General features: G+C 35.5%; 2 protein-coding genes across 6 annotated transcripts in view; both read right to left on the bottom strand.

Annotated features, from left to right (window-relative positions):
- Positions 1-12487, bottom strand: part of LOC101900487 (uncharacterized) — a 29913-nt gene extending 17426 nt beyond the window's left edge. The window contains exons 1-2 of one of the 4 annotated variants that reach the window (XM_005181550.4): positions 6974-7222; positions 6175-6556 (exon numbers count right to left, since the gene is read on the bottom strand). Coding sequence is in view for 1 of the 4 variants with exons in the window: in XM_020036080.2 (XP_019891639.2) it covers positions 12333-12468 (136 nt within the window). In the remaining 3 variants the exon portion in view is untranslated. The other 3 variants (XM_020036080.2, XM_020036082.2, XM_059125169.1) reach the window with 3 other exon arrangements.
- A 3347-nt stretch (positions 12488-15834) lies between these two features.
- The window catches only part of LOC101888066 (adenylate kinase isoenzyme 5), a 34148-nt gene continuing 30925 nt past the window's right edge, over positions 15835-19057 (bottom strand). For both annotated transcript variants that reach the window (XM_020036086.2, XM_020036087.2), the window contains 3 exons: positions 18785-19001; positions 16324-16488; positions 15835-16251 (listed from right to left, as the gene is read on the bottom strand). In XM_020036086.2, the coding sequence (XP_019891645.1) occupies positions 15841-16251; positions 16324-16488; positions 18785-19001 (793 nt within the window). In that variant the 3' untranslated portion in view covers positions 15835-15840. The remainder of the gene's footprint in view (positions 16252-16323; positions 16489-18784; positions 19002-19057) is intronic.

Below are 19057 nucleotides of genomic sequence, written 5' to 3'. Positions count from 1 at the left end.
GTGGGTTATGTCGGTCCACGTTATCCTTATGGGTACTACAGCCTATGACAAAAAATTTCTTATGCAGGTCCAGGCTTGGATATTTTTCGGAATTTTTTGAAATTTTTCAAGTTCCTTCCAAATGGTTAGCTGTTTTTTTACTTCTGTATCACTCAAGAAGCAAAATATGGGTTATGTCGATCCACGTTATGGTATAGCCCCCATATAAGGGTATACCCCGATTTCAAGTATTTTTTTATATTTTACCCTTATTTTTTACCCTCCACCATAGTATGGAGGGTATATTAATCAGCATAAAATTCTATGTCGATTTAACGATGACCGACCGTCTGTCTATCTGTCTGTTCGTCCTTCCGTCTGTGAAAATCACTCTAGCTTCCGAACGAATTGAGGTAGGTTGATAAAATTTTACTCAGATGTGTGTTTGGTATGCAAGACTTTTGGTACTGAAAATAAGGTCCACGTTTAGGTATGGCCCCCATATGACTCTACCTCCTATATTCGGTATTTTTATGATTTTATATCGGAACTCCCAATATTCGGTATTTTTACGATTTTAGCGACATTATCCACCGGAATTGTTTCAAATTTCGTACTAGAACTTCGTAATTGGTACTACAACCTGTGGCCGAAAATTGCCTGTGCAGGTCCAGGTTTTTGTATAGCTCCCATATAACAGTACCTTCCTTTATTCGGTACTACAGCCTGTGACAAAAAATTGCCTATGCAGATCCACGTCTTCGTATAGCCCCCATATAACGGTACCTCCCTACCTATTCGTTATTTTGATAATTTTAGCTACATTATTCACCGGAATTGTTTCAAATTTCGTAAGCCGTATTTGCACTAAGTAGCGAGTAATACAACCTGTTACCGAAAATTGTCTCTGAGGTCCAAGGCTTCGTATAGCCCCTATTTATCGGTACTTCCCTATATTCGGTATTTTGACGATTTTAGCTACATTATTCACCGGAATTTTTTTTAAAACTTCGTACTTGCACTTCGTAATGGGTACTACAGTATACGACAGAAAATTGTATATGCAGATACAAGTCTTCGTATAGCCCCCATACCCTTTCCTTGGGTTTGGCGTTAGGAAAACTCAACGCCACTTTATTTGTTTTCAATGGAGATGCCGCTCTGTCCTTTTTCTACTTCATCTGTCTTCTGCCTTGAGAGCATAGGCTTGTGTGGTGTTTACCGACAAATTGGTATTAGGACCGCTGGAGCTACTCAGTACGACCTTCATGGGAGTCAACCCCTGACAAGAGGTCAAGGGATGGACCACCGTGGTATTCAAGTCTTCTTCCTCGTCAGACTGACGACGGCCTCCGTACCATGATAAGTACTTGGTAACTGAACCTAAAATTCGCTGAGGTGCCAACGTATCATCGAAACTCCCGTACCCTGACTCGAAGGCTGAAAAACTGATGGGTCCTTTTTACAACACAGTCTAAGAATCATTGGTATTTAAGCCGAGACTCTCCCTCTCAGTCCCGCTGACTGTTTGCGACCGCTTCTTTTATTCATAGCTACCCAGTATATCTATTGGGCTTTCCACAATCAGCAACCTGTGTCAGCTATGCAGGCATTTAAAAATTATAGAGGGCATTATTAAGTCTATATTGGGGCCAGGCTATGATTATTTCGGCTAGTTGGCAAATTGTTGAGTTTTTAATAATTGCTTAAGGACAGTGGACTTTTTATAAATAGAACTTTCAAAACCGTCCACGTCCGAAGACGGTTTTAGTATTTCCAAAGACCATTTTCAATTTTATATTCGTGAGTTTTTCAAGGAAACTTCAAAATCTTAGACCTCTCCTCTCTTTTATCCATTTTTTTTTAAAGGTGTTTTTTTTTTCAAGCTATATTCAAGCTATATTCGAGCTATATTCTTGATTCTATGCTCATTATCCACAACATGTGCTATATTTATTAACACAGATGTACCCTTATCTCAACATCAATTAAAAATCTAATTAATTTGACTAGCACTCCAAAATTCTACATTCAATTGTTCCAATTTTCAATAAAAACAAAACCAAAAGGCAATAAATGGAAAAGTCAATAGATTATTTTTATCTAAAAAACATCTGAGTAAAATGTGTTATTAACATTGGCATACGTCAAAAAAAACTTAAACGCCAAACACTTGAACTTGCTCGGAGAATCCACCAACCAACACCACCCAGCTGAGACATGCAAACACTTGTAGGCTTCCCATGAAATTTATATCAACAAAAAAAAAAAAAAAAATGAATTGATTTTTTTTCTATATTTATTATCAATAAAATGTTTTTTTTTTTTTATTTATACATATGTATGTTCATTTGTATGTGATTAATATGAAATTACACCAAGTACACGAGACACGTAATAAAATAATAACTAAAAAACAAGAGAACCGACGAATAGACGAATCAAAACAAATAAAATTATATTATGTTTGTTGGAACTGGGCCAAACGCTGGCTGGCATTTGCTTTTATAATTGACTGCAGCAGACGACGTTGTAAAACAGAAAAGGAAGCGGTTAGGCAAATGTAAACGGAAACTAGCGAAAATACTTAGTATAAGCATCTGAGGGATTCCGCAATAATTGTAACAGTAAATTGTTAAATTCCATGTTTTGAGAAACTAGATACTTCGATTGAAGAATATCGAAAACAGCTACCCTGACCCTGTAGCCGATCAATATTAATCTGAAACAAAAAATCCATAAATCCTCAATCCTCCCATGGCTCCTTGAAAAATCATTAAAAACTCCATGTCGTTTGCTTCCCATGGGTCCTAAGAAAAATAAGTAGGAAATCCCCCCATGGATAAGCTTCACGAGTTTTCTGAAAAAATAATTGAAAATTTTCAACGGGTCTTCAGAAAATACATTGAAAATCCATTCTCTACCCACCCTTGGGTTTCCTGAAAAGTCAGTCATTAAAAATATGCACACTTTTTGTCTTTCCCTGAAAAATCGCATTATTACGCATTTTTCCTCCCATGGATCATCAAAAAAGTCATTAAAAAATCCTTTCATTTTACTTTCTATGGGTCCTCTGAAAAATCATTAAAAAATCGATGCTTTTTGTATTCATGGCCCTTTTCAAAAAAAATTTTAAAAAATTGGACCAGTTTCCCATAGGCTAACATTATAAAAAAACCCTACCATGAACCGTCCTACCATGAGAAAATCATTTAAAAATCGGTGTGTCCTTTGGCTTTCTGAAAAATCATTGAAAATTGCAAGCATTTTACTCCCATTGGTCTCTAAAAAATAACATTATTTGCTCAGGAAGAGAACCCGAAAAATCGTTAAAAAATCGGCGCCCTTTAGAAAAATAAGACAATAACCATTGCATTTTATTGGCTTTTATAAAAATTAAAAATGCAGTGCAGATCTTTTAAATGTATTCTTTTGGTCATCTTTAAATATTAATATTAACCTGGATACCTGAGAATGGAACTGGAAGTGGTTTGAGTATGAAACCTTTCAGACGGTTGAAAGATATTATAATCAAACTGTCGACAGTATTTCATAACCTTAACCGTATAAGATATTCAAACTGGCTTATAAATGGCGTTCTTTGCAACATCTGGACAGAATTCCATCACCTTCTACAGTTCAAGATATTCAAAGATATTCAAACTGGCTTATAGATGACGTTCTTTGCAACATCTGGACAGAATTCCATCACCTTCCTCAGTTCTCTACCCTCACAAAATAGAGAAGACTGTTGAAGGTGGTTTCTGGAGGAAAAATCTTTTAAAGTTCTTCTTTAGTTCATCTTTAAATGGAAAATATATTTATGTCTACATTGAGATTAATAGTCACCTGGACACCATAACATAACTTCTTGAGAAATTGTCCTCATAAACGAACTAATGATAGATGATCGAACGCACTCTATTCGAACGAGGAACGATTAAAACGTTGAATATTTAAACTTAAGTATAGATGGTGTTCACTACAACATTTGGACAGGTTTTAATAAACTTCTAGGACTTTCTGCCTTTCTCTAACCTGATAGAATAGAGAAGGCCTTTTGAAGATGTTGTATAGATGAAAGAAACTTGAGTATGGTGGTATCGAATATTGGCTTATCAACTCTTCATTATATCATTACTCATATCTTCTTGAATGCAACTTCGCTCACAAACGAACCACTGATAGATGATCTGTCATTGAAGTATAGATGTCGTTCATTATTATTTTTGGAAAGCATTTCATAACCTTCAAGGATGTATTTATAAAATTTCCGTCTTACTCCACGCTGAGAAGTCATTACGAATATCTGTCATTAGCGAAACTCTTTAGAGATCTTCTCTCCAGTGCCAACTCGTTGAAAGGGGGAGGTTTAAACTATTGAAAAAACTGAAGTATAGATGGCGTTAATTGTAACATGTAGAGAGAATTTAAATAGCCTTTGAAGGGTCTCTTACTCAAGCTATTTCTTCCTAAAGAACACCCTTTAATGAAGACTTTTGAAGGGTCTTCTTTAGGAAGAAATAGCTTGAGTAAGAGACCCTTCAGAGGTATTTAAATTATCTCTACATGTTACAATTAACGCCATCTACCTGGTTATTTTTTCCGATATTGTCTTCATTATACATACCATCAACAGTTTTTATCACCGTTTCGACGGGAAGTTTGCATACAAAAAGACTACAGATGTTCTGAACCATCTACTGATAGATGTTGAAATTGAAGTATAAATCTCGTGTTTACAACATATGTACTGTATGAATAATTTGATGCAATTACATAACTTTTTAGCAAGCATTTATAAATTTCCAACTTATCCTTTCCTAATAGGAAACCGGAATGTATTTTAAGAACGCTTCTTTCAAACCGACTCATAGAAGCCCGTTTAAAGGACTTTTATAGAAAAAACAGTTTCAAAAAGTTCTCCTTCCTCCTTTGAAGATCAATGGGATGGCTCCTACCATAGAAAACCAATATACCGATATAGGGGGGCTATACGAAGACCTGGATCTGCATAGACAATTTTACGTCACATTCTGTAGTACCCATTACGAAGTGCATGTACAAAATTTGAAACCATTCTAGTGAATAATAAAATACAGGTAAGCACCGTTATATGGGAGCTATACGAAGACCTGGATCTGCATAGGCGATTTTTTGTCACAGGCAGGAACATAGGAACTTCAAATACGAAATTTGAAAAAAATCCGGGGAATAATGTTGCTAAAATCCTCAAAATACCGAATATCGGGAGGTACCGTTATATGGGGGCTATACCTAAACGTGTACATATATAGATATAACACTTCCAGAGGGTAAAGTACTGAGGGAGAACTCCTTGTATGGATTTTCAGACAATTTCTTTGAAAAAAATTGGCTACAATCATCAAACTACCGAATATTGGGGGTACTGTTATATGGAGGCTATAAGAAGACGTTGAGCTGCATAGACAATTCTATGTCACACGCTGTAGTACCCTTTACGAAGCGAAAATATGAAATTTGAACAATTCCGTTGAATAATGTCGCTAAAATTATCAAAATAACGAATATCGGGAGGTACCGTTATATGGGGTCTATAAGAAGACGTAGACCTGCACAGACAATTTTCTGTCTTGGGTTGTAGTATCCATTTCGAACTTCAAATACCAAATTTGAACAATTCTGGTGAATAATGTCGCTAAAATCATCAGCATAACGAATATAGGGAGGTACAGTTATATAAGGGCTATACCTAAACGTGGACCTATATAGCCCATTTTCAATACCAAAAGTCCTGTAAAGCAAATACACATTTGAGTAAAATTTTATCAACCTACTTCAATTCTTTCGGAAGCTAGAGTGGTTTCCATCAAATATAGGGAGGTACCGAATATAGGGAGGTACAGTTATATACCTAAATGTGGACCCATATAGCCCATTTTCAACAATTTCCACGGATGGACATCGCTAAATCTACATAGAATTTTATGCTGATCAAGAATATGTATGCATACTTTGTGGGGTCTAAAATGTTTATTGCGAGGTGTTACAAAAACTCCGTCAAACTATGGTGGAGGGTATAAAAATGTGAAAAAAAACCCACTTTACATATGATTCAAAGCTCGCCTTCACATACATATTACATTCTCTTCCTTCTCTCTCCCTCCCTCTTATCCAGTAATAATTTTTCAAGCTTTATTCTTCAAAACTTACATTATGGGTCGCTGGGCCACAAATGATGATGGTGACGCTAATGAGGAGCACCACTCGGGCATAAACTTTGGACAATTGGACAAGCTAGTCAAATTACAAGACGTTGTGCTTTGCTGTTGTTGTCGACGATAGACGACGATTTTGTTGTTGTTTGGCCTAGGGCTTCTCTGGCAATGGGAGGTGCTGGTGATTAGAATTGAGGCGGTGGTTGTTCGGTCGACCAATTTCCTATTGCTTAGCATTACAAAGGCAATAGAAGTGACCCAACAAAAGAGCGACGCCGACGATGATGATGGTGGTTGCGGTGTTAAATTTAAATCCACCGATGACTGAGCGGCTGGCGCATCAATGCAGAAGAAGAAGAAAACACAACAAATATCAGCTGTCATAAAAATAGAGCCAAAATTGAACCACGAGTACAAAATTTATTTTTTGTTTATTGACAACGGCAACAAGAATAACAACAACAACATTGCTCGGCAAATGGTCGCTTGCATTGCTGGGTTACAAGAACAACAACAACACGTAACAATAAAACAAAAGCAACACAAAAAAAGCAAATATTATAGAACGGTATTAAAAACAACGATGACGACGACGAACGGACGCACGGACGGCGTCGCGATAATAATGTCGAAGGTGTCAGCCTGAAATTCCGATAGTTCTTCACTTGGTTTTGTTTGTTTTTCTTTTTGTTGTTGTTATTTTTTTTTGTATTATTATGGTTTTTGTTGTTGGTATTTCCTTTGTTTTACTTTAATTTATTTATTTTTTTTAATTCACGAAAATTTTTGGTTACCGTTTCACAATTCAATGACTCAGAACAAATTAAAAAAAAAACACTTTTTGATGATGGGTTTTTCATTTTTCAAACTTGGGGAAATTATTTAATTTATTTCTTCGCCAACTTTTTGTTGTTGTTGTTTTAATTCACAGTAATATTAAAACAAGATAATCCATTTTTTTCTAATATGGAACTGTAACAATTCTCACTTATTTCACAATTTTTATTTAAATATTTTTGGTTTTTTTTTTTTTTTTTTGGTTTTTTATTTCTTTGTTATTTCTTTTTTACAAAACCATGTTATTTTGTAATAATTTGGAGAACATCATCTCCATTGTTGTTATGTTTTGTTTTTTTTGTGTAATGCACGTTAATAATATTTTTGCTGTTGTTGCTTTTACAACGAAATCCAATCGAATTTTCCCTCTTTCGAAATGCGGCGGCAGCACCGTTTTGGCCGTTCCATTCACGAACAATGAACCGTTGGAACTGTCGCGAGTGAGTGACTGACTGGCTGCTTGGCTGTTTGATTGTTTCGATGGGTGCTGCCTCTACTCTCATTTGGGCCTCTTCCCATAAAACAAAACGAACCAAAATAAAATTGAAAATCCATTTTCTTCTTCTCTTCTTCCTACTCTTAATTAGTGCCTTTGTCTTCTTCTCTAGTCGTTTGTAAATGTTTGTTGGTGTGGTTTTTCTTGTTGTTGGGGGGTTTCTATTTTCGATTTTTAGGCTCTCCCTCTCTTGTTTTGTGATGTTTTTGTTTTTTGAAAAATAAAAACAAAGACAAAGCGGCATGCAACCCAAATCAGCTGTTGCACAGTGGGCTGTAGAAAATTGAATCGAAATTTTAAAAAGCTAACAAATTATCTTTTATTGACAAAGAGCGGGAGAAAATCCTCCGTCTATACTTGTGTTGGCCTAGGGAGTTCTTATAGCTATAGAAGACCCATAAACTCTGTATAGATTAAAAACTTTTAGAAATGAAGACATTCATCTATACAAGACCCGTGCAAGGTTTGCGGAATGCAAATTAAAGGCTAGATTACTCGTGATGTTAGAGTCATATGTATAGGGATTTTTCCACAATTTTCATAGCATACTTTTAGACACTCCCCAGAAATTTTAATCTAAAAACATTTTTAGTATAGTTTCAATTAATACTAAAATTTTAAAGGTATAAAAAAAGTTTTTAAGTCGGGCGGGGGCCGACTTTACCACTTTGTATATTTAGTAGAGCTTCACATAACAATTAAAAGTTTTTATGGAAAACTTGTGAGAATTAAATCATACAAACTATGATTATAATTTAAAGTCCAAAGGAATATCCTTCTCTGAATCGATTTCTACTAAATTTGCCGAGACATTTGTGCCTTTTCAATTCGGGCTTGCATTACCCATTTGGTGCCCGATTAACTGGAAATAGGATAAGACATATATGAATCGATTAAAGATATCTGAACCGATCTCGATAAAATTTGGCAAAGGTATTTCTGAGCTGCATTTGATATATTTCTCTGAATATCGTTGTTACAGAGTGCATATTACGGCTGTGGAGAACAAATATAACAACAAATTGGATGAACACTATACATGGGACCTATAGCTATATCTGAGCCGATTTTCACCAAATTTGGCATACTTGTTTCTAGACTCAATTTGGTCGTAAGACCACGTTTACTGTACAATAAAAGACAAATCGGATGAAGATATATATGGGAGCTATACCCAAATCTGAACCGATCTTGATAAAATCTACCAAATGTATTTCTGAGCTGTATTTGATATATATCCCCAGATATCGTTGTTGCACGGTGCATACTACGGCTGCGGAGTACAAAAATCACAAATCAGATGAAAAATATACAGGATGAGATGAAAAAACTGCAAGCAACTTCAGATTGCTGTCATTTCTAAGAAACTCGTTAAAATTATTCCAGTGAAAGCTCATTATATTGTTCAAAAGCTTACAAAAGCACTTCTTTGGTGAGAATTTTCCAGAAAGAAAAGTTATTCGTGATGGAATTCAAGCGTGATAGTGTGACTTCTTTATATTTGGCTGGAAACTCACAAGTGGCTATCGTTAGAGCACTCCAGCATTTCAATATGAATAAATCTTTTGTGTCTCGTACCATTGCTCGTTACCGTGATACTGGTAGCGTAGCCCGACGTCAAGGAAGTGGACGAAGAAAACAGCAACATCAGCAGAAATTGTTCGAAAAGTAAAGAAGCGACTTGATCGAAAGCCACGTCGCAGTGGCCGAAAGATTACTCGGCTCGTGAGCTGAACATATCGCAATATTCCATTCAGCAAATATTGAAAAATAAGCTCGGGGTAAAGCCATTGAAATTCCAAAAGGTGCAAGAACTTATACCGCAACTGAAAGAAAATAGACTCAAAAAAGCTAAATAGTTGCTTCGCTTGGCTGAAAGTGGTGAACTGCCGAATTTGGTTTTTCTCCGATGAGAAAACATTCGTTGTCCAGCAGTTTGTAAACAAACAAAATGATCGTGTTTACTTGCCAAATGTGCACCTTCGGTTGGCCACCAGAACTCAAGCGCCGGCCATGTTGATGCTGTGAGCCGCCATAACAGCCGATGGTCGCTCTTTGCTCGTATTAATCGACCATGGTCGAAGATCAGAATAAATGACGAATACTATCGCGAAAATATTCTGGAGGGTGTATTAAAGTCTTGGGCAATCAAACATTTTGTCCGCAGACCTTGGATATTCCAACAGGAATCAGCACCATTGCCCTCAGATCGCGCCTTCCAAGAATGGTTACAAATGAGGTTCTTCGCTTCATTTCCAGCGCACAATGGCCACCAAAATATACGGGTACCAATCCGTTGGACTATTGTGTCTGGAGTGTTTTGAAAAGCAAGGTTTCCACTAAAAAATACAAAAGTTTCGATCACCTCAAGCAAACGCTTCGTCGGGAATTGACAAAAATACCGCAGAGCAGCATTCGGGCAGCGTGTGACGGCTTCATTGGTCGTTTAAAGGCCATAATTCGTGCCAAATGTGATCAATTCGAAGAAATCTAAAGTAATTCTAATATTTTATACTACTTCCGACATTTGTTGCTTTCATTTAATAAAATTTAAAAAAAATCTAAAAATTATGGCGATTGACTTTGTTGAAGTTTCCTTATCTCACCCTGTATGTTTTTTTTTTCTAAATCATAATCATCAAGGACTTAAGGATTTTTTAAAAAATATTTGTAAAGGAACTCGTATATCGACGTTTTGACCGAGAGCGGGAACAAATTCCCCGTAGCAAGTCAAAATTATTTGCCATAAAATTTTACTATAAGTCCTAGGAATCGTCAAAAGTCGAAATCATACCTAAATGCCAAGAATTCATATATACTAAAAAATCACTTCAGGATTAAAGCCGTTCTTTGCTTATGCAAAATTTTCTAACAAAGAATCATTTTAGAAGGATGACATCAAAGACAAACATTTTCTTCATCAAATTTTACTATAAATTGCCAACGAAAGGAATCTCTATTTCCATTGTATACCAAACGAGTAAAGAAAGTCCTAAAGTCGGGCGGGCCGATTTTATGATACCCTACACAACTTTGCTAATTTAGTTGGGTTCCACTTAATAATTAAAAGTTTTTATGGGAGAATTCAATCATACACGCTATGATTATAATTATAATTTAAAATTTAAAGGACTAAATATGCCGAAGCATTTATATCTTTTAAATTCAGACTTATATTGCCCATTTGGTGCGAAATTAATTTGAAATCGGATAAAAATATATATGGGAACTATATCCAAATCTGAACCGATCTCGATAAAATTGGCAAAGATATTGCTGAGCTGTATTTATATTTATATTTTATATATTTCCCTGAATATCGTTGTTACGGAGTGCATATTACGGCTGCGGAGGACAAAAATAACAAATCGGATGAACAATATATATGGGAGCTATAGCTATATCTGAACCGATTTCGATAAAATTTGGCATACTTATTTTCAGGCCTAATTTGGTTGTATGTGCAAAATTCTATACCATTTGGGCTGATATTACACGTTTGGTGCACAATAAAAGGCAAATCGGACGAAGATATATATGGGAGCTATATCTAAATTTTGACCGATTATCTCCAATTTCAATAGGGTTCGTCCTTCGGCCAAACAAATGTTGTTTGCAAAATTTCATCTCAATCGGATAATAAATGCGATCTGCATTTTGTTCAAAAGAATACATGGACAGACGGACTGACATGCATAAATCAACTCAGAAAGTAATTCTATGCAGATCATCAAAAGGAACTATGGGTCTATCTCGTTTCCTTTTACCTGTTACAAACAAATGCACAAAGACATAATACCCTGACCACCTTGTGGTGTAGGGTATAAAAAATATATTTATCACATAATGATGCCAAAAAATTTGAAAATATTTTCTAATTTTTTGATAATTTTTTTTTGTTCTTTTTTCGAGTTGATGCCTCAAACATAAAATTTCGTTTTGAACTGGCAACAATATTTCCCCCAAAAAAATTGTGCTAGGTTTGTGTCTTGAATGTTTTGGGGTATGTGAGTGTAATAGTGGTGTGTTTAGAATTTCCATTGAATCACACCTCAACATGGCTGCAGCGGACATTGCATTTAGGTTGTGTTATTTTCCTAACAATAAAATATAAGCTCTTTCAAAATGTCCGTCAAAATTTGAAACGCTATGAACAAAAGTACCCTTTGACTAGGGAACGTATTTACGATTCTACTGTTAGCTTCTGAACTGGTGAATAATTCGTATGGAAGTTCATTAACCAACTATGTAACCATATCTATTATTATTAGTCATTATACCCTCAGCCAAAATAAAGGTCCATCAGCGTGTAATTAATAACCAATTTCTGTGGACTTATTTTATTAGTAAATTTCCAGCCATAGTCCCTAGAAAGCTTTTATATTACCCGGACGAATCCTTGACCTTTTGTTCCAAGGGATTTTTTTTTTTGTCCGAGGATTAAATATTTTTTACAATATTCATATTTTAGTATATAAAACTGACGGATCAAAAATGTATTTCTGAACCACTTTCCAGGGTCCCAAGGAACATAGTATGTGCTTCGTAAATTATTTTTAAAAAAAACTCATGTGGAAGTGGGTGAAGCAGAACCTTCCTTAGTCGTCTGTCTATGTCAGTGCTTTCTATGATAAAATATCCGAATATATCCATTTTTTCGGAGCATCAATTTTTCTTAATTTTTGGGTGAAATTTTCAGCATCTGAACATTATGTGCTTCCCTCTTCTTATCGATTTAAATGTTTTGTGTTTCTCATTTTTAATCTTTTTTTATTTATTTTTTTCGAATTTATTCATTTTTAATTTTAAAAAATACTTACTACTAATTTCCGGCATCGAATAATAAAAATCCGTATGATAATAATGATACAAGCCAACCTGGGCTGGTTTGGCCGATTTTGAACGAATCAAGCCCCGTTTCTCCATTTCTTTCAAACGCAGTTCTATATTTTCCATTTTAATAACTATTTTTTACTATTTTATTTTCACAAAAACTATTATTGCAAGCTACTCCCTTTTTACACATCTACTTTCTCTGAAACCAAACGGCCAACTAACAATCGAATCTTAAAAATTATTCCTCTGTTCATTTTTGCGATAATGAGGAGGAATTTACTCCGTCAACTTGCTGCTCTGTTTCATCGCTTTACAATTTTTCTATATTTACTCCCACGAATTCAAAATGTCAGTTGGCAGACAGACAGGTCATATCATCTATCCCTCGCTTCTGTTTGTTTAATGCCGTGGACTGGCGATAGGCTGGCCTGCTGCCTTCCTTTCTTCAACCAGGAGAGAGAGGGAGATATGAAACATCCACCACGTAGTAATCCGAGTAAAAACAAATAATATTTTATTTTAAATTGATAATTTTTACAGTATCTCAAAATGTATTTTGCTACATATGTACGCACACACATACACGTTCAGAGTCAGTAACATGGACATATCGTGTAAATCAATCTCCGGTAATCTAAAGAATATTTTTTTCAAAAGAAATATAATTAAGTAAAACTTGCAGGGGAATGGAGGTTACAATGGGTAGGAAGAAATAGTTAGGAAATTAAAAATATATTCGTCAATAGGTTGGAGACCTCTATAGGGGTCTTCTACAGCTTCACGGCCTTTATAGAAGATCTTTGTCTTCTACAGCTCAATGATCTTCAGAGAAGACCGTCGTTAAAATCCTCTTTGGAGAAAAGATTTTTTAAAGAATATTTTTCAAGGATCAACAAAGCTATAAACGTGGATTTTTTAAAGAATATTTTTCAAGGACCAACAAAGCTATAAACGTGGATTTTTTAAAGAATATTTTTCAAGGACCAACAAAGCTATAAACGTGGATTTTTTAAAGAATATTTTTCAAGGACCAACAAAGCTATAAACGTGGATTTTTAAAGAATATTTTTCAAGGACCAAACACGTGGATTTTTTAAAGAATATTTTTCAAGGACCAAACACGTGGATTTTTTAAAGAATATTTTTCAAGGACCAAAAGACCTATAAACGTGGATTTTTTAAAGAATATTTTTAAGGGCTTACAATGAGTTTTAAAGGAAAATTATTCAATGAAACCCAAGGATTTTCAAAAAATGTTCAAGGGCTAACAGGGATTTTTATACCTTGTAGACCTGTAAAAAGTCTGTTAGTCCAAAAAGGTCTGTCAATGGACTTCTAGAAGACCTTTTTTAACGAAAACGGTAAATAATAAAGGTCTTCAAATCCTAGAAGACGGGATAAGGATCTTCAAATGTTAGAGGACCTCTTAAAATGCTCTCTCTAGAAGACCGGTTAAATATCTTCTAACCCTTTAAGGTCTTGTTTTCAGGCCCTCGAAGAAGTGCTAAAGATCTCCCAGCCCTAGAATACCTTTCCTAGGCCTTTAAGCTCCAGAAGACCTGTCAAAGACGTTCTAGTCCTAGAAGACCTTTTTAAGATCTTCAATCCCTAGAAGGCCAGTTTAAGATCTTCAGGCCCCAGAAGACCTGTTAAAGGCGTTCCAGACCAAGAAGGCCAGTTAAAGATATTCAAGTCCCAGAAGACCTGTTTGATGTTTTCAAGTCCTGTTAAAGGTGTTCTAGTCCTAAAAGACATGTATAAGGTCTTCAATTCCTAAAAGGCCAGTTAAATGTCTTTTGATCGTTGGAGTCGTGCTAAAGGCCTTCTAGCCCTGCAATACATCTTCAAGATGGCCAGTTAAAGGCCCCAGAAGTTCTGTTTCAGCTCTTCAAGCCCTGAAGGTGTTCTAGACCAAGAAAATCAGTTAAAGATCTTCAGGCCGCAGAAGACCTTTTTGACTTTTTCAAGTCTTAAAAGACCGGTTAAAGGCCTTTTAACCGTCGTGCATAAGGCCTTCTAGCCCTGCAATACACGTTCAAAATCTTTAAACCTTAAATGTCTTCTACCTCTAGGTGGCCTGTTCAAGGCGTTCTAGGTCTAGAACATCTGTTTAAGGTTCTCAAGCTCTTGAAGGCCAATTATAGATATTCAGGCCCTAGAAGACCTGTTAAAGGCGTTCTAGTCCTAAAAGACATGTTTGAGGTCTACAAAGGCCGGCTAAAGGTCTTCTAGCCCTGGATGACCTGTTAATGGCCTTCAGGTCCTAGAAGATATGCTAATGGTATTCTAGCCCTGGAATACCTTTTGAAGACCTTCCACCTGATAAAGGTTTTTTAAGCCATTGAAGGCCGGTCAAAAGCGTTCTAGCCCCACAAAACCTTATTAAGGTCTTCAAGCCTTAGAAGGCTGGTTAAAGATCTTCAGAACCTCGATTTGATTTGTTAAAGCCATTCGAGCCCAAGAAGTCGTATTTGAGGTCTTCGTGTCATTTGGAGGTATTTTTGTCCTAGAATTCTGGTTAAAGGTATTCAGGCCCTAGAAGAAGTGCTGAGGGTGTTCTAGCCCTGTAATACCGTCTCAAGACCTTTGGGCCCTAAGAGGCCTGTTAAAAGTCTTCTAGCTCTATACCGCCAGTTAAAGGTGTTAAGGTCTTAGAAACTTGCTAAAGACATTCTAGCCCTAAAATATCTGTTTAATGTTTTAAAACCCTAAAAGACCCTTTGAAGATCTATTAAAACTCTTCAATCCCTATAACCCCTTAAAGGTCTCCTAAATTTTGAAGATCTTTTAAAGATCTTCAGAGCCTAGCAGCCATCTAGAAGACCCTATAACGACTTTCTCGCCTTCGATGAACTCTCTAATGTTTTTTTGGATTAACAGGTTTCTCTCTCTTGTAATTCCCTAATTGACTTGAAAAGAAATTTCCAACATCCTTTTTTCTTTTTGATTAAACTTTATTAGATAAAATTTTCAACAAACAACTTAAAAACTAGTCCAAAATTATGTTCTAACTTAGTTTGTGTCTTTTTTTTTCAAATTAATGAATGAATGTTTCAGCAAAAAGAGAAAAAATGTTCGCGAATGCTTCAATTCAGCATTGAGAGCGAATTTGCAGCTGCTGAATGTTGTAATGCAATTCAATTGCAAATTCAATAATTATTAATTTTATTTAAATAAATTTAATTATAAATTTTATTTGTTCTAAATGTAAGGTTTCGAAAACATCCTCTTTTTCATTCCTAGCTGAAAAGTTTCATTTGTAAGGTTTCGAAAATGAATTTGAATTTTCGAAATTACCGGTAAAGCTGCAAACCATTGATGTTTATACTTAGAATCTAGTTTAAATTTTTTTCAATTATTCTGATCTTAACCTATCACCTTGGTCCATATAAAATCAATATCTTCCAAAGTTCCTAAATCTAATTTAAAATTTTCTATGGAGACCCAGCTCCAGTTTTTTTTAATATTTAAACCCAATGTACTTGAGTTTGTTTACATATAAGAATCGACCGGATAACGCTCAGCCTCCTCGAGCATGTGGCGAAAATCCATTGTCTGACCGGTCTGACCTATGTCACCGTTCATATATGTATTGGGACCCTTAGTATTATTGTTATTCGCTAATTGATGACCGCTGGTGTTGCGGTTCTTCAGATGGCCATTCATGAGACTGACATGATGGCTTATTGTTGGCACTGCACCAGGCACATTATTTTCTAAATCCTGTAGTATGGCATCGGTTTGTTGATTCCCATGGGCTCCAGCTGCTCCGCCGCCATATGGCATAATGGCCATTTGGCCCACATTATTGGCCGCTGTAGCTCCTGTGAGATTTTGTATGTGATTCCGTATGGATTTCTCAAATTCACGCTGCACCGATGGACTGTCGGTGTCACCATCGATCTGCAGGGTTAAAAAAGAAGGATTTTTTTGAAAAAAACTCAAAAATTTTATATTTTTAAATAGGGGTCTTACAATCTGCAAACGATTGCTGTTATCCATGGCCTTAAGCATTGGCAAGGTTTGCTCCCGGAAAAGTTCCAATCGGCGGCGAAATGAGGATACTGTGTCGTCTATGCGTCCTCGACCAAGTTGCAACTTGGAGCAATCCAAGAGGATGATGGGTGGGCGTTGTTTATACTGGAAAATAGAAAAACAAAAAAGGATACTTTTAAGGATATTTTTAAAGGATTTTTATGATCCCATAAGGACCATTTTTAAAAATATTTTTTAAGGACCAACAGGGCCATAGACGTGGATTTTTAAAAAGATTATTTCTTCAAAGACGTGGATTTTTAAAAAGATTATTTCTTCAAAGACGTGGATTTTTAAAAAGATTATTTCTTCAAAGACGTGGATTTTTAAAAAGATTCTTTTCAAGGACCAACAGGGCCATAGACGTAGATTTTTAAAAAGATTCTTTTCAAGGACCAACAGGGGGTAAAAGTGGACTTTTAAAAAGATTTTTTCAAGGACTAAATGGGCCAAAAACGTGGATTTTTAAAAATATTTTTTTCAAGGACCAAATGGGCCTTAAACTTGGATTTTTAAAAGATTTTTTTTCAAGGACCAAATGCGCCATAATCTTGGATTTTTAAAAATATTTTTTTTCAAGGGCCAACAGGGCCATACACGTGGATTTTTAAAAAATATATCTTTTCAAGGACTAAATGGACCATAAACGTGGATTTTTAAAAATATTTTTTCAAGGACTAAATGGGCCATAACCGTGGATTTTTAAAATTATTTTTTTCAAGGACTAAATGGGCCATAAACGTGAATTTTTAAAAATATTTTTTTTCAAGGAATAAATGGGCCATAAACGTTGATTTTTAAAAATATTTTTTCAAGGACTAAATGGGCCATAAACGTGGATTTTTAAAAAGATTCTTTTCAAGGACCAACAGGGGCATAAACGTGGATTTTTAAAAAGATTCTTTTCAAGGGCCAAAAGGGCCATAGACGTGGATTTTTAAAAAGATTCTTTTCAAGGACCAAATGGACCATAAACGTGGATTTTTTAAGAAAATTTTGTCAACAACCTATTGAGTCATAAACGTTGATTTTTTAAGAAAATTTTGTCAAGGACCTAATGAGCCATAAACGTGGATTTTTTAAGAAAAATTTGTCAAGGACCTAATGAGCCATAAACGTGGATTTTTTAAGAACATTTTGTCAAGGACCTAATGAGCCGTAAACGTAGATTTTTTAAGAACCTAATGAGCCATAAACGTGGATTTTTTAAGAAAATTTTGTCAAGGACCTAATGAGCCATAAACTTGGATTTTTTAAGAAAATTTTGTCAAGGACCTAATGAGCCATAAACTTGGATTTTTTAAGAAAATTGTTTCAAGGACCTAATGAGCCATAAACGTGGATTTTTTAAGAAAATTGTTTCAAGGACCATAAACGTGGATTTTTTAAGAAAATTGTTTCAAGGACCTAATGAGCCATAAACGTGGATTTTTTAAGAAAATTGTTTCAAGGACCATAAACGTGGATTTTTTAAGAAAATTGTTTCAAGGACCATAAACGTGGATTTTTTAAGAAAATTGTTTCAAGGACCTAATGAGCCATAAACGTGGATTTTTTAAGAAAATTGTTTCAAGGACCTAATGAGCCATAAACGTGGATTTTTTAAGAAAATTGTTTCAAGGACCTAATGAGCCATAAACGTGGATTTTTTAAGAAAATTGTTTCAAGGACCTTATGAGCCATAAACGTGGATTTTTTAAGAATTTTTTTTTTCAAGGACCTAATGAGCCATAAACGTGGATTTTTTAAGAATTTTTTTTTCAAGGACCTAATGAGCCATAAACGTGGATTTTTTAAGAAAATTGTTTCAAGGACCTAATGAGACATTAACGTGGATTTTTTAAGAATTTTTTTTCAAGGACATAATGATCCATAATCGTGGATTTTTTAAGAAAATTTTGTCAAGGACCTAATGAGTCATAAACGTGGATTTTTTAAAAAATATTGTCAATGACCTAATGAGCTATAAACGCGGATTTTTTATGAAAATTTTGTCAAAGACCTAATGAGCCATAAACGTGGATTTTTCAAGACAATTTTGTCAAGGGCCCTCTAGACCAAATCCGTTTCAGGACATTTCGAGCCGAACTAAGGGTGTCCATCTGGTTGTTGCGCACGATAACTCTCGAAGGGAATATCCGATTTGGCCCAAACTTCGTACATCCTAATACTACTATCAAACTTAGTTTCGAACAGGTCCGAAATCGGACCATTCCTTATGGTATCTTACCCACAAAGAGTCAACATTTGCATAGAAAACGATGTAGCTCATAAATCAAGAAAACGCCATCCAATTTTGACCTAGTACTACCTCCTACAACTTTTATCAGTCCTAGTTCAGGTGCGAAAATGTTTGTTTCTGAATATTTTTGACATCATCCCATAGTGAATCTTTGCTTACCTTATCCTCGAAATATTTGACCTGCTGCATATTCCTGGGGAAACCATCAATGATGACGCCCTGCTTGTCGGACATTTGACGCAAATTTGTTTCCAAAATTGTGTTGATGGCTTTCTCTGGAGCCATTTCGCCGGCGGCTAAGGCTTCCTTAACGGCATAACTTTCGGTATTGGCACGTGGCGCTGCATCGGTAATGCTGCGTAAAAGGCGACCCACACTATGTTTTTGGGCAAACGAAATAATTAATAAAATTCCATTTTTCTTTATTACCAC

Source organism: Musca domestica, unplaced genomic scaffold (genome assembly GCF_030504385.1).
Source record: "Musca domestica strain aabys unplaced genomic scaffold, Musca_domestica.polishedcontigs.V.1.1 32, whole genome shotgun sequence".
Classification (NCBI taxonomy): Eukaryota; Metazoa; Arthropoda; class Insecta; order Diptera; family Muscidae; genus Musca; species Musca domestica.
This window is presented reverse-complemented; position numbering and strand designations above follow the sequence as displayed.